The sequence below is a fragment of the Argiope bruennichi genome, chromosome 11 (genome assembly GCF_947563725.1).
Source record: "Argiope bruennichi chromosome 11, qqArgBrue1.1, whole genome shotgun sequence".
In the NCBI taxonomy this organism is placed as follows: Eukaryota; Metazoa; Arthropoda; class Arachnida; order Araneae; family Araneidae; genus Argiope; species Argiope bruennichi.
In genome coordinates this window covers 31,206,797-31,224,746 of record NC_079161.1, presented here as the reverse complement: position 1 = coordinate 31,224,746, position 17,950 = coordinate 31,206,797, and the positions used below count along the sequence as shown (strand labels likewise).

General features: G+C 27.5%; 2 protein-coding genes across 5 annotated transcripts in view; one reads left to right on the top strand and one right to left on the bottom strand.

Annotated features, from left to right (window-relative positions):
- Window positions 1-17,950, top strand: part of LOC129957226 (putative sodium-dependent multivitamin transporter) — a 57,856-nt gene that overhangs the window by 13,952 nt on the left and 25,954 nt on the right. Inside the window, exon 2 of one of the 4 annotated variants that reach the window (XM_056069458.1) lies at window positions 15,095-15,194. The exons of 1 other annotated variant lie outside the window; for it this stretch is intronic. The gene's annotated coding sequence lies outside the window, so the exon portion shown is untranslated. Of the gene's footprint in view, window positions 1-15,071; window positions 15,195-16,865; window positions 17,003-17,950 lie in introns of those variants that run through there. 2 more of the 4 variants (XM_056069460.1, XM_056069459.1) reach the window with 2 other exon arrangements.
- LOC129957227 (caspase-2-like) lies at window positions 14,253-16,295 on the bottom strand. The gene has a single exon (XM_056069462.1). It carries the CDS (start codon window positions 16,023-16,025, stop codon window positions 14,922-14,924), a length of 1,104 nt encoding a protein of 367 aa, XP_055925437.1. The 5' UTR covers window positions 16,026-16,295; the 3' UTR covers window positions 14,253-14,921.

Sequence of the window (17,950 nt, the reverse complement as noted above, 5' to 3'; positions counted from 1 at the left end):
AGTGAACATTATACCTCAAAATGGACTGATTGATTTAGATAAATGAAATTTAGAATTCATTCTTGTAAATAAAATTGTAGATCTGTGTGAAATTTTTGGATCCAGTTAGTGAAAAGGAAAGCATTCAAATTACATTTGCAGTTTCATTCTCTAAAATTATGATTCAGAAAACGCGTCATAGTGCGGAAGTTGGAGGAAGGGGCTCTCATGCTTGCAGGCTGAAGTTACTTTCGAGGATTTGCCGACTGCCTTCCTACCCTACTTCACTCCTGTAATGTGTTCAGAGCAAGAGAGAAAGAGAAGAGAAAAAGTGCTAGGTTGTTTAAGTATAGGAAGAAGTCAGGGGAAAACAATTTTCTTTAGTTTTACTGATTAATCACTGAAAATCAACCCCTTTAAATATATGCTACTAGCCGCCTTTAGTGACCAGCTTGCTCACCAAGGTTGTTGATTTTTTGGGTTATAAACGATAAAATATGAATTGCGTTTTTAAAAATTTCAGTTCATTTGATATGACTTAAAAATAAAACTTAAACTGAATCTTTCTGCATCAAATTAACGAGGGCACAAATTAAAAGTGTATATAGTATGGAATATAAGCGGAAGTGAAAACTCTATTTCGGAATTAATGATAAAAAAGTAATTTTTTTATTTAAACTTTAACATTAGCAAAAGCACGTGATTGAAAATTTTGTTAGATGCGTTTGAATTCATAGCATTTGCCTTACTCTTAAAAAGCTTTTTTCAAATCAAACCTAACATTAAAAGCATCGCGACATTGTAAATTAAATTTGAACAGTTTATTAAAAGTTAAAAAATCTGCATAAAAATAAAATCGATAACATTAAAGAGAAAATTTTTTGAGTTTTAAGATAATGCAAAAACTCTGTTAGGAGATTTAATAGTGTTGGAAATCATTTATTTCCGGTAGGTTTGATTGATCCATTGTGATGATGATTAAGCTTATTTTCACTCTCGATTATTAAATGTTATTATTAAAGTTTATTTCTAAATTTCTTTTACATCTTCTGACTGAATGAAGTGCTTGACAGCGAGCAGCATTTATAATATAATAATTTTATTTAATAAGCGAAATAAATGAAGTGCATCTGTGATAAAGCAGTCTGCTAGAACTTTCGTACATCGATATGTTTACATTTCAATGCCGCCATTCCATAATAAATAATAAGATGCCACGTACGTTAGCGTTTTATATATATAGATTCGTCAGGCTTCATTATAAGTCTATAGAAACCCATGTTTTTAAGATTCATCATAAGTCCTTCTAGAAATCTGATGAAACTTCAAAATTTGTCATCTTTTATGATGTTTTTTCCAGCTTTACGATTCTATGTATAGAGATAAATCTCAGAATTAGTTTATTATGTTTTTATATAATTCACTCTCCCAGCATTGCGCAATGCAAGTATAGCTGTCCAGTTTTTCTCATGGCACAATCTGTCACCGAACAACAAGAACAAAAATATACGCTTATTATTTAGTATTATCTTACTTTGTATATTATGTCATAATAATACAAGCAGTAAATAAAAGACGAACAACGAATTTCAAAATAAAACGCATTAAGTGAGAATCATTTGCGAATGAATTGAAGCCATTAGGTCAGATAAATGACAGAGGTAATGTCGCTGTCATAAACATGTAACTGCAAATTGTCCGCCTTTTTATTTTCTCTTATATGTATAGTAATCGTCAAACAAATTGAACTCGAGATTTTGACGAATCTCCACGTTTCAGACCTCCCTGAGTTCGGGAAATGTATTTTCATAAAATGTCTATCTGTCTCTCTGTGACAAAGATAACTCTAAAATGCTTTGAGCTAAATGGTTGAAATTTGGTATACGGTCTTTACATCAAATTTGCAGATTTCTATCAAATTTTGAGCAAAATCCACTCAAAGTGTCTGCTCAGCTATTCGGATATAAGTTAAAACGGAAACTACAAAACGAAGAGAGCTAGATAGACAAAATTTGGTACACAGATTTAACATCTATAGTGCAGACACCTATGACATTTTGAGCCTAATCCTACAAGAGGACTGGTCATCTAACGGTATATAATTTCAGAAACACGTAAACGCATTGATTCAAAAAACGCAGTGGCTTAAATATATCAAATTAGGTATGGGATTTTGTGGCTGCAAGTGCAGTTTTGTGTCAAATCTTTGTTTCAGTTGGGACAAATTCGATATACGGGTACGGTTAACTGCATGCCAGAGATTAATCGCCATAAAACTCGCTAAAGTGACACGACAGATTAAGAAAAATTGCTAAATTCAAGCAGAAAGCTAATATTTCGTGACTATTATACGTGAGTGCTATGCAAGGTGTTCTCTGAAATGACAAATTTATTAGAGAGTACGTGTGAAAGTTTTGGGAGACCAATTCCTCCGATATTTTTTTCCTTGCATGATGTCATAGATTTTAAAACAATATGTTCATGACATATTTTGATGATTGATATGCGAATGAGTTGGATAAAACAATATTTTCGTGACGTATTTTCATGTTTGATATGCGAATGAATTAGTTAAAACAATATTCTCGTGACGTATTCTGATGTTTGATATGCGAATGAATTGTCATTACAGTAATGCACTTAAATCATAGTTTCGTTGCAAAAATTTAAACTTTTCGCAAACATTATATAAATAATAACTTTATTTTTAAAAAAAGCTTTCAGCAATTTGGAAAGTAAAGGTAAATTCCTTAGCATCTGATTTAATATTTTAAAATTCCTTCCAAAATTTAGGGTAAAATAATGAAACATTACATATTGTGGGTGATCGTACATAATGCTTTTATTGATACTGCATAATGCGGCATTTTTTGCAAATTACATATTTAACATGATCAGTACTGCCATATTTAAATAAATAAATATAATCAAATACATTAAAAAGAACTAAAACACGCACAATTTGTGAAACTTTCTAATGCTGACCATTTTTAAAGAAGGTTGCCAATAAATATCTATTTCTTTATTTTTATTTCATTAGTTTTCGTCAAACCATTAAACTTGGACCACGTGCATTGAAATAATTTCAACTTATAAAAGAAAAGGAAAAAGAAAGTAAGCATAGAAGTTTTTATTTATTTAAAAGTGGCAATACAGATAATATTAAGAAATGATACGGATTGAAAATAGCTTTTCAGCCTCTAGATTCTAAGCAATTGCAGCTATTGAAAAACTTTTAGTACAAAAGTTATTCTTCTTAATTAGACGCTAATTCGCCTAATTTTATTTATTTTTCTATCAATAGTCGTAATGGGCATACACAGATGAAATTTGGAACACAGATTTAACAATTATAGTATAGATATTTGTAAAAGTTTGAGTCAAGTTCAACAAAGGGTTGTCTGTCTGCACTTTCATACACAAGTAAACGCAATAGTTCAAAAACGCAGAGACTTAAATACTTATGGGAATTTCTGACTACAAGTGTAGTTTACTGTCAAATTTTTATTTCAATCGGTTGAGAAAAACATGTCTGAAGTACAGACATTGGTTATTATTGACTCATGGCATGGATTAATCGCCAAATAACTCGCCCAAAATGACATAGATCCAATTAAAATGCTGAATTCACGCCAAAAGTTAATATTTCGCAACTATTATATGCGAAGGCCATGTAAAGCTTTCTCTGATATGACAAGTTTATTAAAATGTATACGGGAAAGTTTTGGGGCAATTACTGTCGCTATGATTATGCCTATCTGTAAAAGCGATAATTCAACAATGCTTTGAGCTCTACAGAGAAATTTGGTATGCGGTCTTTACACTAAAACTGTAGAATTTTATGAAAATTTTAGCGACATCCATTCCTATGGAGCCATCTGCCCAAATACAAAAGATCACCATAACGACAATACTTAAATAGTCAAATTCCTAATGGCGTTGACCATCTGTCTGTACAGTCGCATGTACGTGAACAAGAAAACTCAAAAATGCAACTTGGATAGATGGAAATGGAAGTTTGGTACACAATTTTCACTTCTAATGAATACTTTTTTTAAAATCAAATTTTGAGTCAAATCTATCTAAGGGTTGGCTACGTATCGATGCATTCTTAATTACGAAAACGCGATACTTCAAAATAGAACAACGGAGATAAATGTAATTTAATCTGATTTACTATAATTGAAGTTTGGTATCAAACTTTGAATTCACTTAGTCGTAAGAAAAGGTGTTCAAATGCATATTTAGATTTCTTCACTATTCTACGAAGCATAAAACGTTCATGCTCATGATTCTGAAAAAGAAAGAAAAAAAAATTCGGATGATTCGTGATATTTTTATCCTTGTCCAATTTCATGTAAAGGTACGAAGATAACACTTTTATTAGATTGTGTATGAGAAAATTAAAGATCACTAGCCTCTGTCTTTTTTTTAAATTCAATTTCTTGAATCATTTGTTATAATTTATAAGTACAAAAATGAATGAAATAATTTTTAAAGATTGTTATTTTGATAAAGTATAACTTTTTATTTTTAAAAAATCACAATTTTTTTTAAAAACTATATTAAGAGAAGCAAATTATTCTTTAGTCTAAGCTCAAAATATATTTAACCAGCGGTTTAGTAATAATTTAAAAATAGCATAAAACTTGCATTATTTGCGACTTCATTTCTATAGATAAATCTGAGACAATGCTCTTATTACGCAATTTATTAAGACGGCTGACCAATAAAACAATACAGGAAGACACACCTTATCTAACCGGAGTATGGGGGCAACGTTCCATACGAAAATAGCTTTCCTTATCAAGAAACTTTTCAGTTGACATCCAGAACAAATTAATGCCAGGGTCTCCGCATTTTTACCGAAGAAGTAGGAAATTTACTAGTTATGATTTGTCTTCTCATAAGAGAAATTCATTTTTATAGGTATTAAAGAAAATAGGTATTTTGGCATTCTTAAAAAGAAGCGCTACGATGAAGTTTTGGATTACGTAACAAGTTTGGAATATTAGAATTTTCTTTTCTTGGAGAATTTGTCTTCAGCAGTAAGTGAATTTTCCATGCTAAAAGCATTAGAAGCAATAAATTATCCCGTACCTTTTGTTATTAGGATTATGTAATTCGATGTAGATTCTAAGTTATCTGACAAAAACCAGCGAAATAGTTCTCCCCAAAACTTTCTTGCCTATTCCATAAAATGTATTTGCGAATTATTAACCGCATGCCATTGGCGGCTCATTGGCGCGTGATCTTTGGCGATAAATTGTTGGAATGATGTTAATATTCAATTACCAGAAAACTAAATATATATTTTGAATGCTTTTTTTCCAACCGACAACCAAAATATGATATAGAATTATCACAAAATCCCAAACCAAATTTCATATGCTTGGGAAAGTAGAGATAGATAGATAAAGATTTGGTTCAAAATATAATGCGTATCTACACTTTAAATGTTAAATTTGTGTGTACCAAATTTCATCTATCTAGCTTTCTTGTTTTGTATCTATCGAATTCACTTATAGAAAGCCGGACAAACAGACCTCCTCTGAATAGATTTCGTTCAAAATTTGATAAAAATCTACAAATTTAATATGATGACCGTATACTGAACTTCATGCATCTGGCTCAACGCTTGTTTGAGTTATCATGCTCGCAGATAGGCAGACATAATTTCAATAATTTTATTTTCGGAGAAAGAGACATCTGAAACTAGAAAATTCAAGAAAATCCCAGATTGAATATTAAGACGATTACTATGCGTTCTCTTACTACATTTCTCGTATAAGAAAAGAAAAATAAATAAATAATACTAGCCGCCTTTGCCGACCAGTTTGTTCGCCAAGCTTATTGGGTCTTTAGGCTGTTAATTATTAAAATGGTAAGCAATTCTTAAAAAGAACATTTCACTATGTAATTTGTGACTAAAACACATGAATTCAATTAAAATAGTTTACTGCCAATTACAAAAGCTGAAGTGGAAATTCTACTACTGATGTAATGATTGGCAAAAGCACATACTTGATTGTTTAAATGGAGAGTTTGAATTTCATCGTAACATTAAAAACATTGTCTCAGATACTGTATAAAATGGAAAGAAAAAAATATTATTAAAGTTAAATGGAAATTTTTACGAAAATGAAATTTAAATAATTAAAAAGGTAATTTTTTTAATTAAGATAATGCAAAAAGCATTTTTCTAAGATAATTATTTAAAAAGATATGAATATAAATTTCTGTAGGCAAGTCGTAACGATTATGGCTAGATTTAAGATTAATAAACGGGCACCAAAATTGAAAATTTTTAGAGCGATTTCACGCCAAATATAATCATGGCAATTTTTTATTGCAATTTAAAAAGCTGCTTATGAACATTTCTGGTATATATCCAAATTTGCAAACCTTTAGATGGTTTTTGAACGATTGGTATGATTTTGACGGGCTTAGCGAGAAACCGTATATTAATCTTACGTCTTACGACGATTACTTATCTGGTAACGGTTAAGCCCATTTTTGCGCTTGATTAAATTTTTTCTTTGAAGCCTATTTTTTTTTAAATATATTTCTTCTGTTTGAATGTCCACTTTGGTGATATGGCGAACCATCTCCGGGATACTTCTAATAACAATTTGCAGCTCCATTAATTAGATAAGTGAAGCATTTGATTCAGTTCAGCTGTAAAAATGTTCAATAAATGAAGCAGTTTGAAATTTGTATGATATTTTGTTTATATTTGAATGTTGCCATTCGACAATTAGTTATAAGCTCTATTTCTGTGCCACATGTGTTAGTGTTTTATTTATAGAGAGAATTTTTAACTTTTATCCTCAAAATGAAATCAGATGCATAACTACTAATCGAATATAAAAGTTATAATAATACAAGATTTAATACTTCAAGACTTACAAATCTGTCTATCTACATATATAAAGATAAATGTTGGTTTGTATGCTGGCTCAGGTACTTTTCAAGACAAAAGGAAGGTCACTGCTGATTTTTAGAATTCCGAAAGTTAATTAAAATATCATTAAAATCAAGAAATGTATTGATATTTTTTCAGTTATTCTCCCAAAATGATTTCCTCACAAAAAATTAAAACGTAGAAGAAAAAAAATCTTTCTAATGATACCGACTTTATTTTCGTACTGTTTTCTCTAATTTTAATAAACTATAAAATTTAATTTTTGATACACACTATCTGTAACGATGCTTTAATTTTTATGATGAAATTCAAACTAATATTACTGTTCCATCAAGTCACTCAATCGCCTGCTTTAGACAGAATTAAATTTAAGCTAGAAATTTACTTTTCTTATTTCCTTTATTAACTCAGAAGTAGAATTTTATCGTTTTTCTATTATAATACTAGTCGCTTTTGACTACCAGTCAGTTCGCCAATATTAATGCTAGTGAAAATTTTCAATTAAATATTTTACTCGATCTCATAATAAGTTTTCAGCAAATTATTTTTAAACTTCAAATTTTAATAATCATATAATTCACTTATTTATTACTAGCCGCCTTTGGCGACCAGCCGGTTCGCCAATCTTAATGCTCGTTAAAATTTTCATAAATTTTATGTAATTCCTACTTTAATAGCTTCTTGATCAAAATATTTTAAAACTTCACATTTTGATAGTCATATAATTCACTCATAATATTATAAAGGCCTTCAGTCATAACGTAATATGTATCTCTCTAATTTTCTGTTAGCTCCCGTAGAATTTATGCTTTAAATTAAAGTGGAAAGGATTAATATGCATTTAATATAATATTTTTTACTGAAACAAAGTTTTTTTTATATAATATGATTACTGAAAACAGAGTCACTGAGCATTTAAACCTTATGGGCACTAATGAAATTCTTTCTTAATTTATGTAATATCTCAAGAATTTGTCAACAAAATTTTCTCAGATTCATCATGAACAGATCGATTAATTAACAGTGTTTAATTTTAAATGCATCAAACATTAAGAAAATAAACCGTTTGAAATAATCGGTCGACCTTATTAGCGTGGAGAAAAAAAAAAAAAAAAAAAAACTGAAAAATTACTCATTTGGCGTTGGGGAAATGAGATTTTTTTGGCGGGAAAGTTAGTTTTTAATTAATAATTGAAACTCTAATTAAAAATTCAAAATAAAGGGACCCCAGGTGCACATTCCCGACATCCAAGGTACACATGTACCAAATTTGGTAGCTGTAAGTCAAACGGTCTGGTCTGTAGAGAGCCCCCCCCCACACACATATTCAGCTTTATTATAAGTATAGATATAGATGTAGGCCTTAAGCCGTCCTATTCTTTGTACTACGCATCTCTTTAATTTTTTATCGCCGCCTGTAAAATTCAGTTTTAAATTGAAATGATTAAACTGCAAGTAATATGAAAACATTTTTTTACTGAAACCAAGTATGTAATTTTAAAATAAAATATGAGAATTAAAAGCAAAGTCGTTTGGCATTGAGGTTTTATGTGTCCTACAGAATAATTTTCATAGTTCATATCTTAAAGATTCAACATATCAACTTCATGGATTCATTGTAAAATTCAGTTTTGAGTTTTATTTTTAAAAGAATTTAAATAATGTCAATAATATTATTTTTAAAAGAATTTAAATAATGTCAATAATATTATTTTATTCAGTCTATAAATAAACTTCAAAAAAAATTATGAAGTTTAAATTTCAGATAGTTCTTTGGTTCTAAGAAATCATATTCTGCAACATATTCTTGGTGGTCCAACTTTTAAATAAATAAATAATATTATGAATCACATGCTCTAAAGGTTTATGAAATTGCAAAGGTTAATAAGCCATTCATGATCTAATTATGCCTGGGGTGTAGTAATGTATCTGTTTCAATTTGCTGCATAACGTCTTTTTTCCCAAGTTTTTATAAAAAGCCGAAGAGCATTCCTTAAAAAAATATCAGTTGCCACAATGAAATGATTGTTAAGTTCTGTGTCAGGATTGCTTCTTAATCTAAAGCGTGATTTTAAATTGGAAAATTCTTCACTGAAAATTTTCCCTCTTTCAGTAAACAAAAACTTGCTTTCATGTTAACTATTTGTCATATATATAATATTACATTTCTCCAAGAATTCATATACATTTTAGATAAATAATAACAACAATGCATTGAATTTCAATAAATAAGAACAAGGGGGAAAAAATTCCAAATAAAAGTTTTCTTCAAATATTTAAAATAATTGATTTCAGTAATATTTTAACAATTTGTAATTTAAAAAATATTCTGCATATAAAATTTATAAATTTTTAATAAAATATTTTTTGATAATTTCATATTATAAAAATATAATCACTATTTCAGTAAACATAATTATAATATATGAAAAATACATAAATAATTGTAAGTATATTTACAAAAAAAAAAAAAAAATGAGGAGAAACATACAAGAATATTTATAATACAGTCTTATTACTTATTTTGTAATATATAAATTAAGAGTGCAGTTTTTCCTTCCATTATACAGGAGAAATTTTTTAATCCTTGAACTGCAGGTACTTTTATACATATACATGGTTAATGATTACACTCACATTTAAAGGTTTAAATAAGACACAATATTATTCAAAAAGTAGAATTGTTTAAATAAAAATTCAAAATAATGATTTTGGCACATACATTGGTAAATAAGTAAATAATAATAATAAAAACATTAACATAGCTTTAAAAATATGTCTAACAATTGCTTCAACATTTAACATAAAATTAGCTCTGAAGCATTCACACACAAAACTAAATATTGCTTAAAACCAAATGATCTAAGGAAACTAATCAATATAATAATAATAATGAAAGCTGATTCAAATATATTTCAAAAAATTTCAAAATTTAAAAGCAATTTGTTTTGAAAATGAAATTTGAAGTTATTTTATTGTGAAAGCCCCTACATTCTTTTAGCGAAAATGAGAGACTTTAATTTTTGTAACTAAACCTTCCTATTATTTTCTATGATAGCAAATACTCTTTAAAGATGCCATTATCAGCAAAATTTTTAAAAGTGATTATCATTACAATTATGCCAGTAATCCATATATAATATGCTTATCTTGTAACACAGATAAATATAGATTATGATTATAATAAATATTTTAAGCATCAATAAAACTCTTAATATAATGTAAGGTTGGAACATTATTTAAAACATTTAATCTATAATTAGACATCCAAATTTTTACTTAATAACTTCCTCCTAAATAACATCTTTTCACACATAAACATTAATATATCACATTGTTTTTATTTAATTTAAAAAGATAACATAGTAATAATCAACAGTTAATAATAAAGCTCTTCTTCAAGCTCAACCTTCAACAACTAGACCAATAATAATGATACAGGAAAATAAAGAAAAAAAAGGGCTAAAATTTATCATTGATTCCCTCCTTAATTTTTCAAATATGAATTCGAAAGAATAGTTCTGCATGCAGATTTGATTCATGTTAAATTTCTTTTACACTTTAGAATTTTCTTGTAACATGGTGAATTATTATAGTTGAGATGTTTAAAAAAAAAGGTTTTTGGTGCAGTACCTTTGTATTAGTACAAAAATAATTCTTGCCAAATCCAAATGTTGTGATCAATTTTTCATCATTGTGGCAACTGCCAAAATGACCACAGATATAGCAATCGTGAATTTAATTAGCCGCATATTATAGTTACAGTGGCTCAAACAATTGAGAGTACACCTTACTTTTACGTGATAAATCTGACTTGCAATATAAATAACACATTACCGAAAAGTGCAAACATGTTTTTGGTTTTATACATAATAAATAGTTCAATTTAAAGTAAAAATAAGGAAAATGAATGAAAAACTGCTAAACTAAAAAGTTTCAGAAGCATTTTAAATAAACATAGGCAGATTTTTGTCTCAAAAAACTGAGAATACACTAATAAATTTCTGTAATATCTTGCATAGAAAGAAAGTGTCAATATTTATTTGCATGTCTTTTGGCTTTTTGGTGTCTTTTTCATTGTGTCAGTATTTAGTTGCATGTCTTTTAGCTTTTATAATTGCCTCTAAATGTCATGGTACTGATTTGACCAACTTTTGAATGGTATCTGAAGATATTTTACCCCATTCTTCTTGCACCGCTTGTTTTAAATGGGTTTTGCTTCTAATTTTGTGTTTTTGGACCGCTGTTTTGAATGTGGCCCACAGATATTCATTGACAATGACGTCAGGAGACTGTGGCAGTGTGTGTAACTCATGTTTACAATTTAAAGAACACCACATTTTGATGTTATGTGCAGTGTGTTTGGGGTCATTGTTCTGCAGCAAAATGAAATTTTAAATCTAAATCCAATTTCTAGCATTTTCCTTTTGATTGCTGCTATCATATAGTTCATCCAACTTGTAATGAAATTTCTCAAATCATACGCAGAAGTGTAAGTTCTGAAAGTGTGCAAAATGTAATTAGTCAAACTGCTATTTACAATGAAAAAGACACCAAAAGTAATGCAAATAAGTATGGACACTTTCTTTCTATGCTAGATATTACAGAAATTTATTGGTGTATTCTCAATTTTTTGAGGCAAAAATCTTCATATGTTTATTTAAAATGCTTCTGAAACTTTTTTGTTGATTATTTTTTATTTTTACTTTAAACTGAACCATTTATTATGTGTAAAAATAAAAACCTATTTGCACTTCCCGGTACTGTGTTATTTATATTAAAAGTCAGATTTAACAAGTAAAAGTAAGGTGTACTTTCAATTGTTTGAGTCACTGTATATTCAGGGCCAGATTATTAAACAAATAAAGTAAATTGAGTTTCTTATGAGCCAGCAACAATAAGAAGCTCGCATATTTCACAGTATTTTCAAACAATCTAATTTTGTGCTTTATTTGATTTGCAAGAATCATGTGATGCATTAATTTAAATTAAAATAAAGAACAATTTTAATTTCAGTGTTCTTTTTTTTCCCCCTTCATATTTTTAAATTGGCTTACAAATTAGTGTAGTACTTTTTTTTTTCAATAACTTTGGCAAAAATTACAATAATAAATTTACATTTAAAAATGTCTAATTTTTTAAAATATTTTCTTTTTTTAAAAAGAAAAATACTTTATTTTTATATTACTTTTACTTTTTTTGATATCCATGGTATTAAAAATAATACTCTTGAAGATGACCTTCAATAAATGTTTTATTTCAATTAATCAATTAATTTAATTAATCATCACATTTAATTTAATAAAAAAAACTCCTGATTTTGGAAGAAGAGGAGCAGAAGGTGCCCCTGATATATGTATTGTCTAAGAACAATAGTCATACTTAGTGAATTTAGTTAAGCAAAAATATTGTAACAACAATATTTTAGTAATTTAGGTAGTAACAATAGGTAGTTAGTAATTTTATTTTTTTTTAAAAATTAATAAGCATAGATCTTTGTATATTGCTTCCAAAAACTAACTACATTGTTAATAAATAATATGTTAACAGAAATTCCCATAGTAAAACATAAGTTAAACAGGATGCTGCAAGAACAATAAATAATTGTTTTGATAGAAGCTGGTTATTTTGCTTACAAATGAATGGAGGTAAGGAAAAAAAAAAAATTCACGCACATAATATGATATTTAATGACAAAAATTGAAAAGTATACTTCCCATAACAATATAAAAAAGTCATGTAAAAAATAGTTTCTTTAATAGAATATAGAAAAATATCACTTTTAATATGGATGTAAGTAATGTTTTCATAAGTCATAAAACACTTGTTTCATATAATTAAATCTCACAACAAATCTTGAATACAGGTAACACAGTAATGATATGACTTGTTGAAACATTCCTTTAGTTTCCAAGACAGAACCAATTGTTAAAAAGTATTATATATAAATATTTTTTAAAAAATATAATTTCCATATAAAAATATTAAAAAATATATATATAATTTTCATATAAAATATAATTTCCAAATTAATAATAATACAACAAATCAATTAAAAAGTATATTCAAGCACTTAAAATCAACAAAACTTCATTTATAAAAAAAAATTTAAGAAAAAGAATTAATTAGCAAATTATTTAGCAAATGTGAAAATACTTTTGATTAATATGCATAAAATATAGAGAAATTACAAATAGAATGCAATGCATAAAAATGTTTTCTTTAACAAAATTAATATGCATATATAATCAAGCAAATAAGTTTTTAATAATGTTTTGTCTTTTTACAACATGTCTGAAAAATATTAAAATTAACTCTTTCACTATGAACCTGGCTGAGAAAATTCTATATTAAAGGACTGTTTTGGACTGACTGGAAAGGGGGGAGTGCTAGAAAAGACAACTTTATTAAATTCCTAAGAGTTTTGAACTTTTTGTAATAGTACTATGTGTCCTTTTTTCCCCACTTTAATTACTACACTATACTGAAGCAAGAGCAGATTACACTCTGATGCAAGGCCTTATTGTGAATAATTGGTCCAATAAGCTAAAAGCTGGCCTTGAATATATGCATTGCCAAATCTAACCAGGTTTTTTTTAAAATTATTATTTAAAAATTTTTTTTTTAAACACTGATAGTATATTTGGTAGTGCTACCGTTCTATCAACTTGGAGTAAATGACTTTTAGTTAGGTATTTGTATAATAAGTTTTTGTCTTGATCAAACTTTTACATATTTCATCTTTTTTGTCAAACAATTTTGAAGATATTTAACACAAATCAGAAACTTAGAAAAGCATGATTTTTGCATTTTAATGGATTGCAACTCATCACAATGGAGTTTGTCATAAACAATAATAATAATAATAATAAAAAATGCTAAAATGGATCAGAAAACAAAATATGACTTTCAATATTGTTTTAAATTAAGGTACTTTTCTTTTAAAGTGAAGATGAAGGAGAAAAATTAGTGCATGCATTAGATTCTATTTCATATACATTTCGAGTATTTTTTTTTGGGGGGGGGGATAAACTGGAGCTGATTACAATTATAGGAATCATTTACAAGATCTTTAATTTATGAAAAAAGTACAAAAGTAAAATTTCCAAATAAATAGGAATGTATATAAGAATTTATATACAATTTATATAAGAATTATTTATACAAGAAATTACTTTTTTTGAAAAGTGACAATAGCACTTTCTAAAAAGGTATTTTCAGCTTTTCATTCACTAGTTACCAGAAAATTTAACTGTAAGAAAAATATTATTTTTTCTTTATATTTTCTTAATTATTCAGAAAAGTTAAAGTATAAATTTAAAAAATTATTATGTAAACAGCCTTATAAATAAGAATGTTAATTAATTTATAAACTTATATTTAAAAACTGGAATGTGGCATTCATATTCTTTTTATATAATATTTAGAAAAATTGTATATTTAAAAAAATAAACAATGCACAATCATGTATCACAACATTCAACATGTTTCAAGTCAAAATTCTGGCTCAGAATAAATTCTGAAAGAAAACACACATACATAAATGTTTTAAAGTTAAGGGTATAAGTGGAATATAATAAAATTAAATAAAAATTAATTTTCGTTGTTGTCTGTTTATGATAGTCAACTTCAATCTTTAATATCAAAGTAAACAAAATAATTGAACAAAAATGAAAAATAAATGGGTCTGATTAGCCTTTCTTTAAATAAATAAATCAATAAAAAATGATAAACAGTAAAAAAACATTTATGTAGATAATTTTTGATCAAATCAACAAAATTATAGTTCAAAATTGCACTTTTTTGTTTACTTTTCTCTGCGAGTATTACCATGAAAAGTCTGAGACAACCTTCTGATTATTTTAAATTAGTGATTTGAAATTAGTAGTAATAAGATACATATTACCTTTTCAATTTGACTAGAGATTAGGAAGAGAATGCATATTATATAAAATCTGAAATAAAAAAAGTCTGATTATGGAAAAACTATAAACAGTAGTTTTAGTAAGATTTTTTCTTAAAGACATACTTCTTTTTTACTTCTGTTAAAATGTATTAAACCTGTTGTGTTCATTTCAACAAAAGCAATTTGTTTGCAACCATCTTCAGATTCTCGAGTCACTTGTTTACTATTAACAAAAGTCATCATTGTTGCCAAATCATATTTAGTATAATATTCTGAAATTACAGATACTAAATCTTGACAAAGCCAACTGCCTTTAACATGATTTTTCCAAGATTGATGATCAGGAAGGCTGGAATGGACTACAAACATATCTGAAGAAAGAGGGTACTTTGATTTCACTTTTTTATCTTTATTAAATTTTGGATTTGGAATACCTTTTTCATCTGTAGAATTTTGCTTTTCTATGTTTTTACATGTATTATCAATAACATCTGTTTCTTTAGAATTCTCAATTACTCCATAATCCAGAAGCTTTCCTCGACAAGCTTGGAAGAAAAATATTTTTGGCTTATTAATTAACAATTCACAGTTTTTATTGTCAAACATGTTACAAATATCTCTTTTATAAACTTTCATACTATCAGTACCTAAAATATAATCAAGATTTTCATCCTGACCTCCGTGAGAGAGTATGTAAACTATACAAGAATCAACATTTCTAAATTCTGACTTTCTTGAGAATTCCCTCAAAAGATATATAATTTCCTCTCCTTCTTTGTCCCACTCGATTTGAACATCATAATTAAGTTCTTTAAAAAGATTCTCCAATGCAGAAGCATCAACTTCACAGCCTAATCTATCATCTTCTACTTCAAATTTTTTATTTATAATAATTAAACAATAACCAAGAGGCTTGGAATCCATTTTGTAATAAATAGGATATATTTCATTATCTGATTCATTTTGAAGAACATCTGCTATTTCGTTACATTTAGCATCGTTAAGCACTTTTATAAAATCCAAGAAGGCATTTGGCCCACGAGTGCAGAGTTCATCACAAAAATTTCTATCAGCGTAGGGACCAAAAATGTCATCAAACATAGCTTTTGTAAAAATTTTGTATTTTTTAACCAACCAGATAAGTTTGTCACAAGAAACTATTTGGGATAAAACTGGTTTATACTTATGAATAATTTCTCGCTTCCTCGGATCCATGATTTAAAGCAGTAATGTACAATGTAAAAGTGAATTTCTCAAACTGATTGATTGCAAATAATAAAAAGACATGGATATCTTTTACATTGTTATGTGGCATCCACAGTCCAGAAATCAAATCGATTGATCGAATGGAGCTTAAAGATGTTTAGTTACGAAGCTGTCAATCGTTGTTTTTAGCTTTTGCCGGGTTAACTATAATCCAAGTTCACGAATACCACAAAAGTAGCTTTAACTGTATCTGATGCCACCAAGTGTCATCCCCATCAAATGAAATGGATGAAATAAAGGAACATGCTTGTTTACCTTTAATAACACGGATACAGTTTTTTATTTCTTCTCAAGTGCATCCTAAATGGTTAGAATGATATTTTTTTTAAATGTTAAATCGGATTGAAGAATTAATGGTTGTAAATCTGTTTAGCAATATCTTAAAAATTTTCTATACGGAAATATGTGTGCTTCGAATTCAATTTCAATTAACTGAGTGATGCATTGATCTGGAATTAATTGATTTATCGGCACATCTTTAATATGATATAAGAAATTTATGTAGGATTGTGAAATACAGAATTCTGTCTTGCATTCTTGCTCCGTATTATCGACCATGTTATCCATCTTATATAAATCGATATTTATTTTGCTGTGTATCTCAGTTTTAAGTTTAAATCCCAACGAACCATGACAATAGCATTACTTCATATTCTAATGCATTCTTATTTCAAAAACAATCAAATTTCTATGACCCTGGCACAGATCTAGATCTATACAAATTAACGTGGCAGCTGTCGTAATGCCAAGACAGCCAATTGAAATTTAGAAACTGTGAAATGCGATGCGGCTTTTTCGGTTTCATCGATAGATTTGTTTACTTTGAGTAAGATAGCGGTTCTGTAGTTTCGCATGTTTTGAAGTTGCTTATTTTACAGCGGTCTTCCAAGGATGCTTTTCAAAAACAAGTTATTCAACGTTTAAAAGTAAATATATTTTTTAAAACTCGTTCTTCACTTAGATGTGTTTCGGAATTACTTAATTTTCTGCTTTTTTGAATCAGAATATTCTTTTTAGGTTATAGTTCTTTGACCTTTCGATACGATTTCAATTAAATTTAGGGGCATTTGAGTTAAAAACCCGAATTAATAATTTCTTACATCACAATCAGGAAAGGGTTTTAAAGTTCCATTTATCTCTTTATAGTTAAGGATTTTTTTTTTTTTTAACCCGACAAGTTGAAATTTGATTTATTTAAAACCATTCAAAAACATACTTAGGGCATGCATGGAAGAAGCGAGATTTTTTAGTTTAATTCCATACATTTTCAGCAATATTTTTTATAATGGATGAAATTATATTTCATTTTTTATAGTAATATCTCTTTTTAATAAACATGCATTATTTCATAAGAATTATATTAATTTTATGGTGTTTTAATTTATTCTATTTTTTATTATGTAATTTTTAAATTAAAATTTGATTATATAATTTTTTTTATTTTACCCGCCAATAAAAGTAATTTTTTTATTGAATGATTTTATTCAATGTTTATATATATATATAATATATATAGATTTCAAAATATATTAAAAGTTTTTAAATTTTTAGTAACTAACCTATGCTTCTTTCATTACATGTCTATGTTTAATATAACTACTGATTGGAACTAGAAGTTGTAAATTAATAATAAGAAGTAAAATAAGAAGATGTAAAATTAAAATCTTTAACCTTACTAGCCTACTTATTTCTTCAATATATTTCTGTTTATATTCTTATAAACATATTTGTATATGTATTCTAATAAAAATGAAATGGGATCAATTCTAAAATTTTTTCTTGATATAAACCTTTTATTTTGCAAAAAAAAAAAAAAAAAAAGCCAATTTATTTATTTTTTATTTATATTACATATTTTCATGATAAAAAAATTG

What these genes read in the sequence shown, in the direction of transcription:
- LOC129957227 (XM_056069462.1), bottom strand. Translation starts at nt 16,025, where the DNA reads ATGGATCCGAGGAAGCGAGAAATTATTCATAAGTATAAACCAGTTTTA.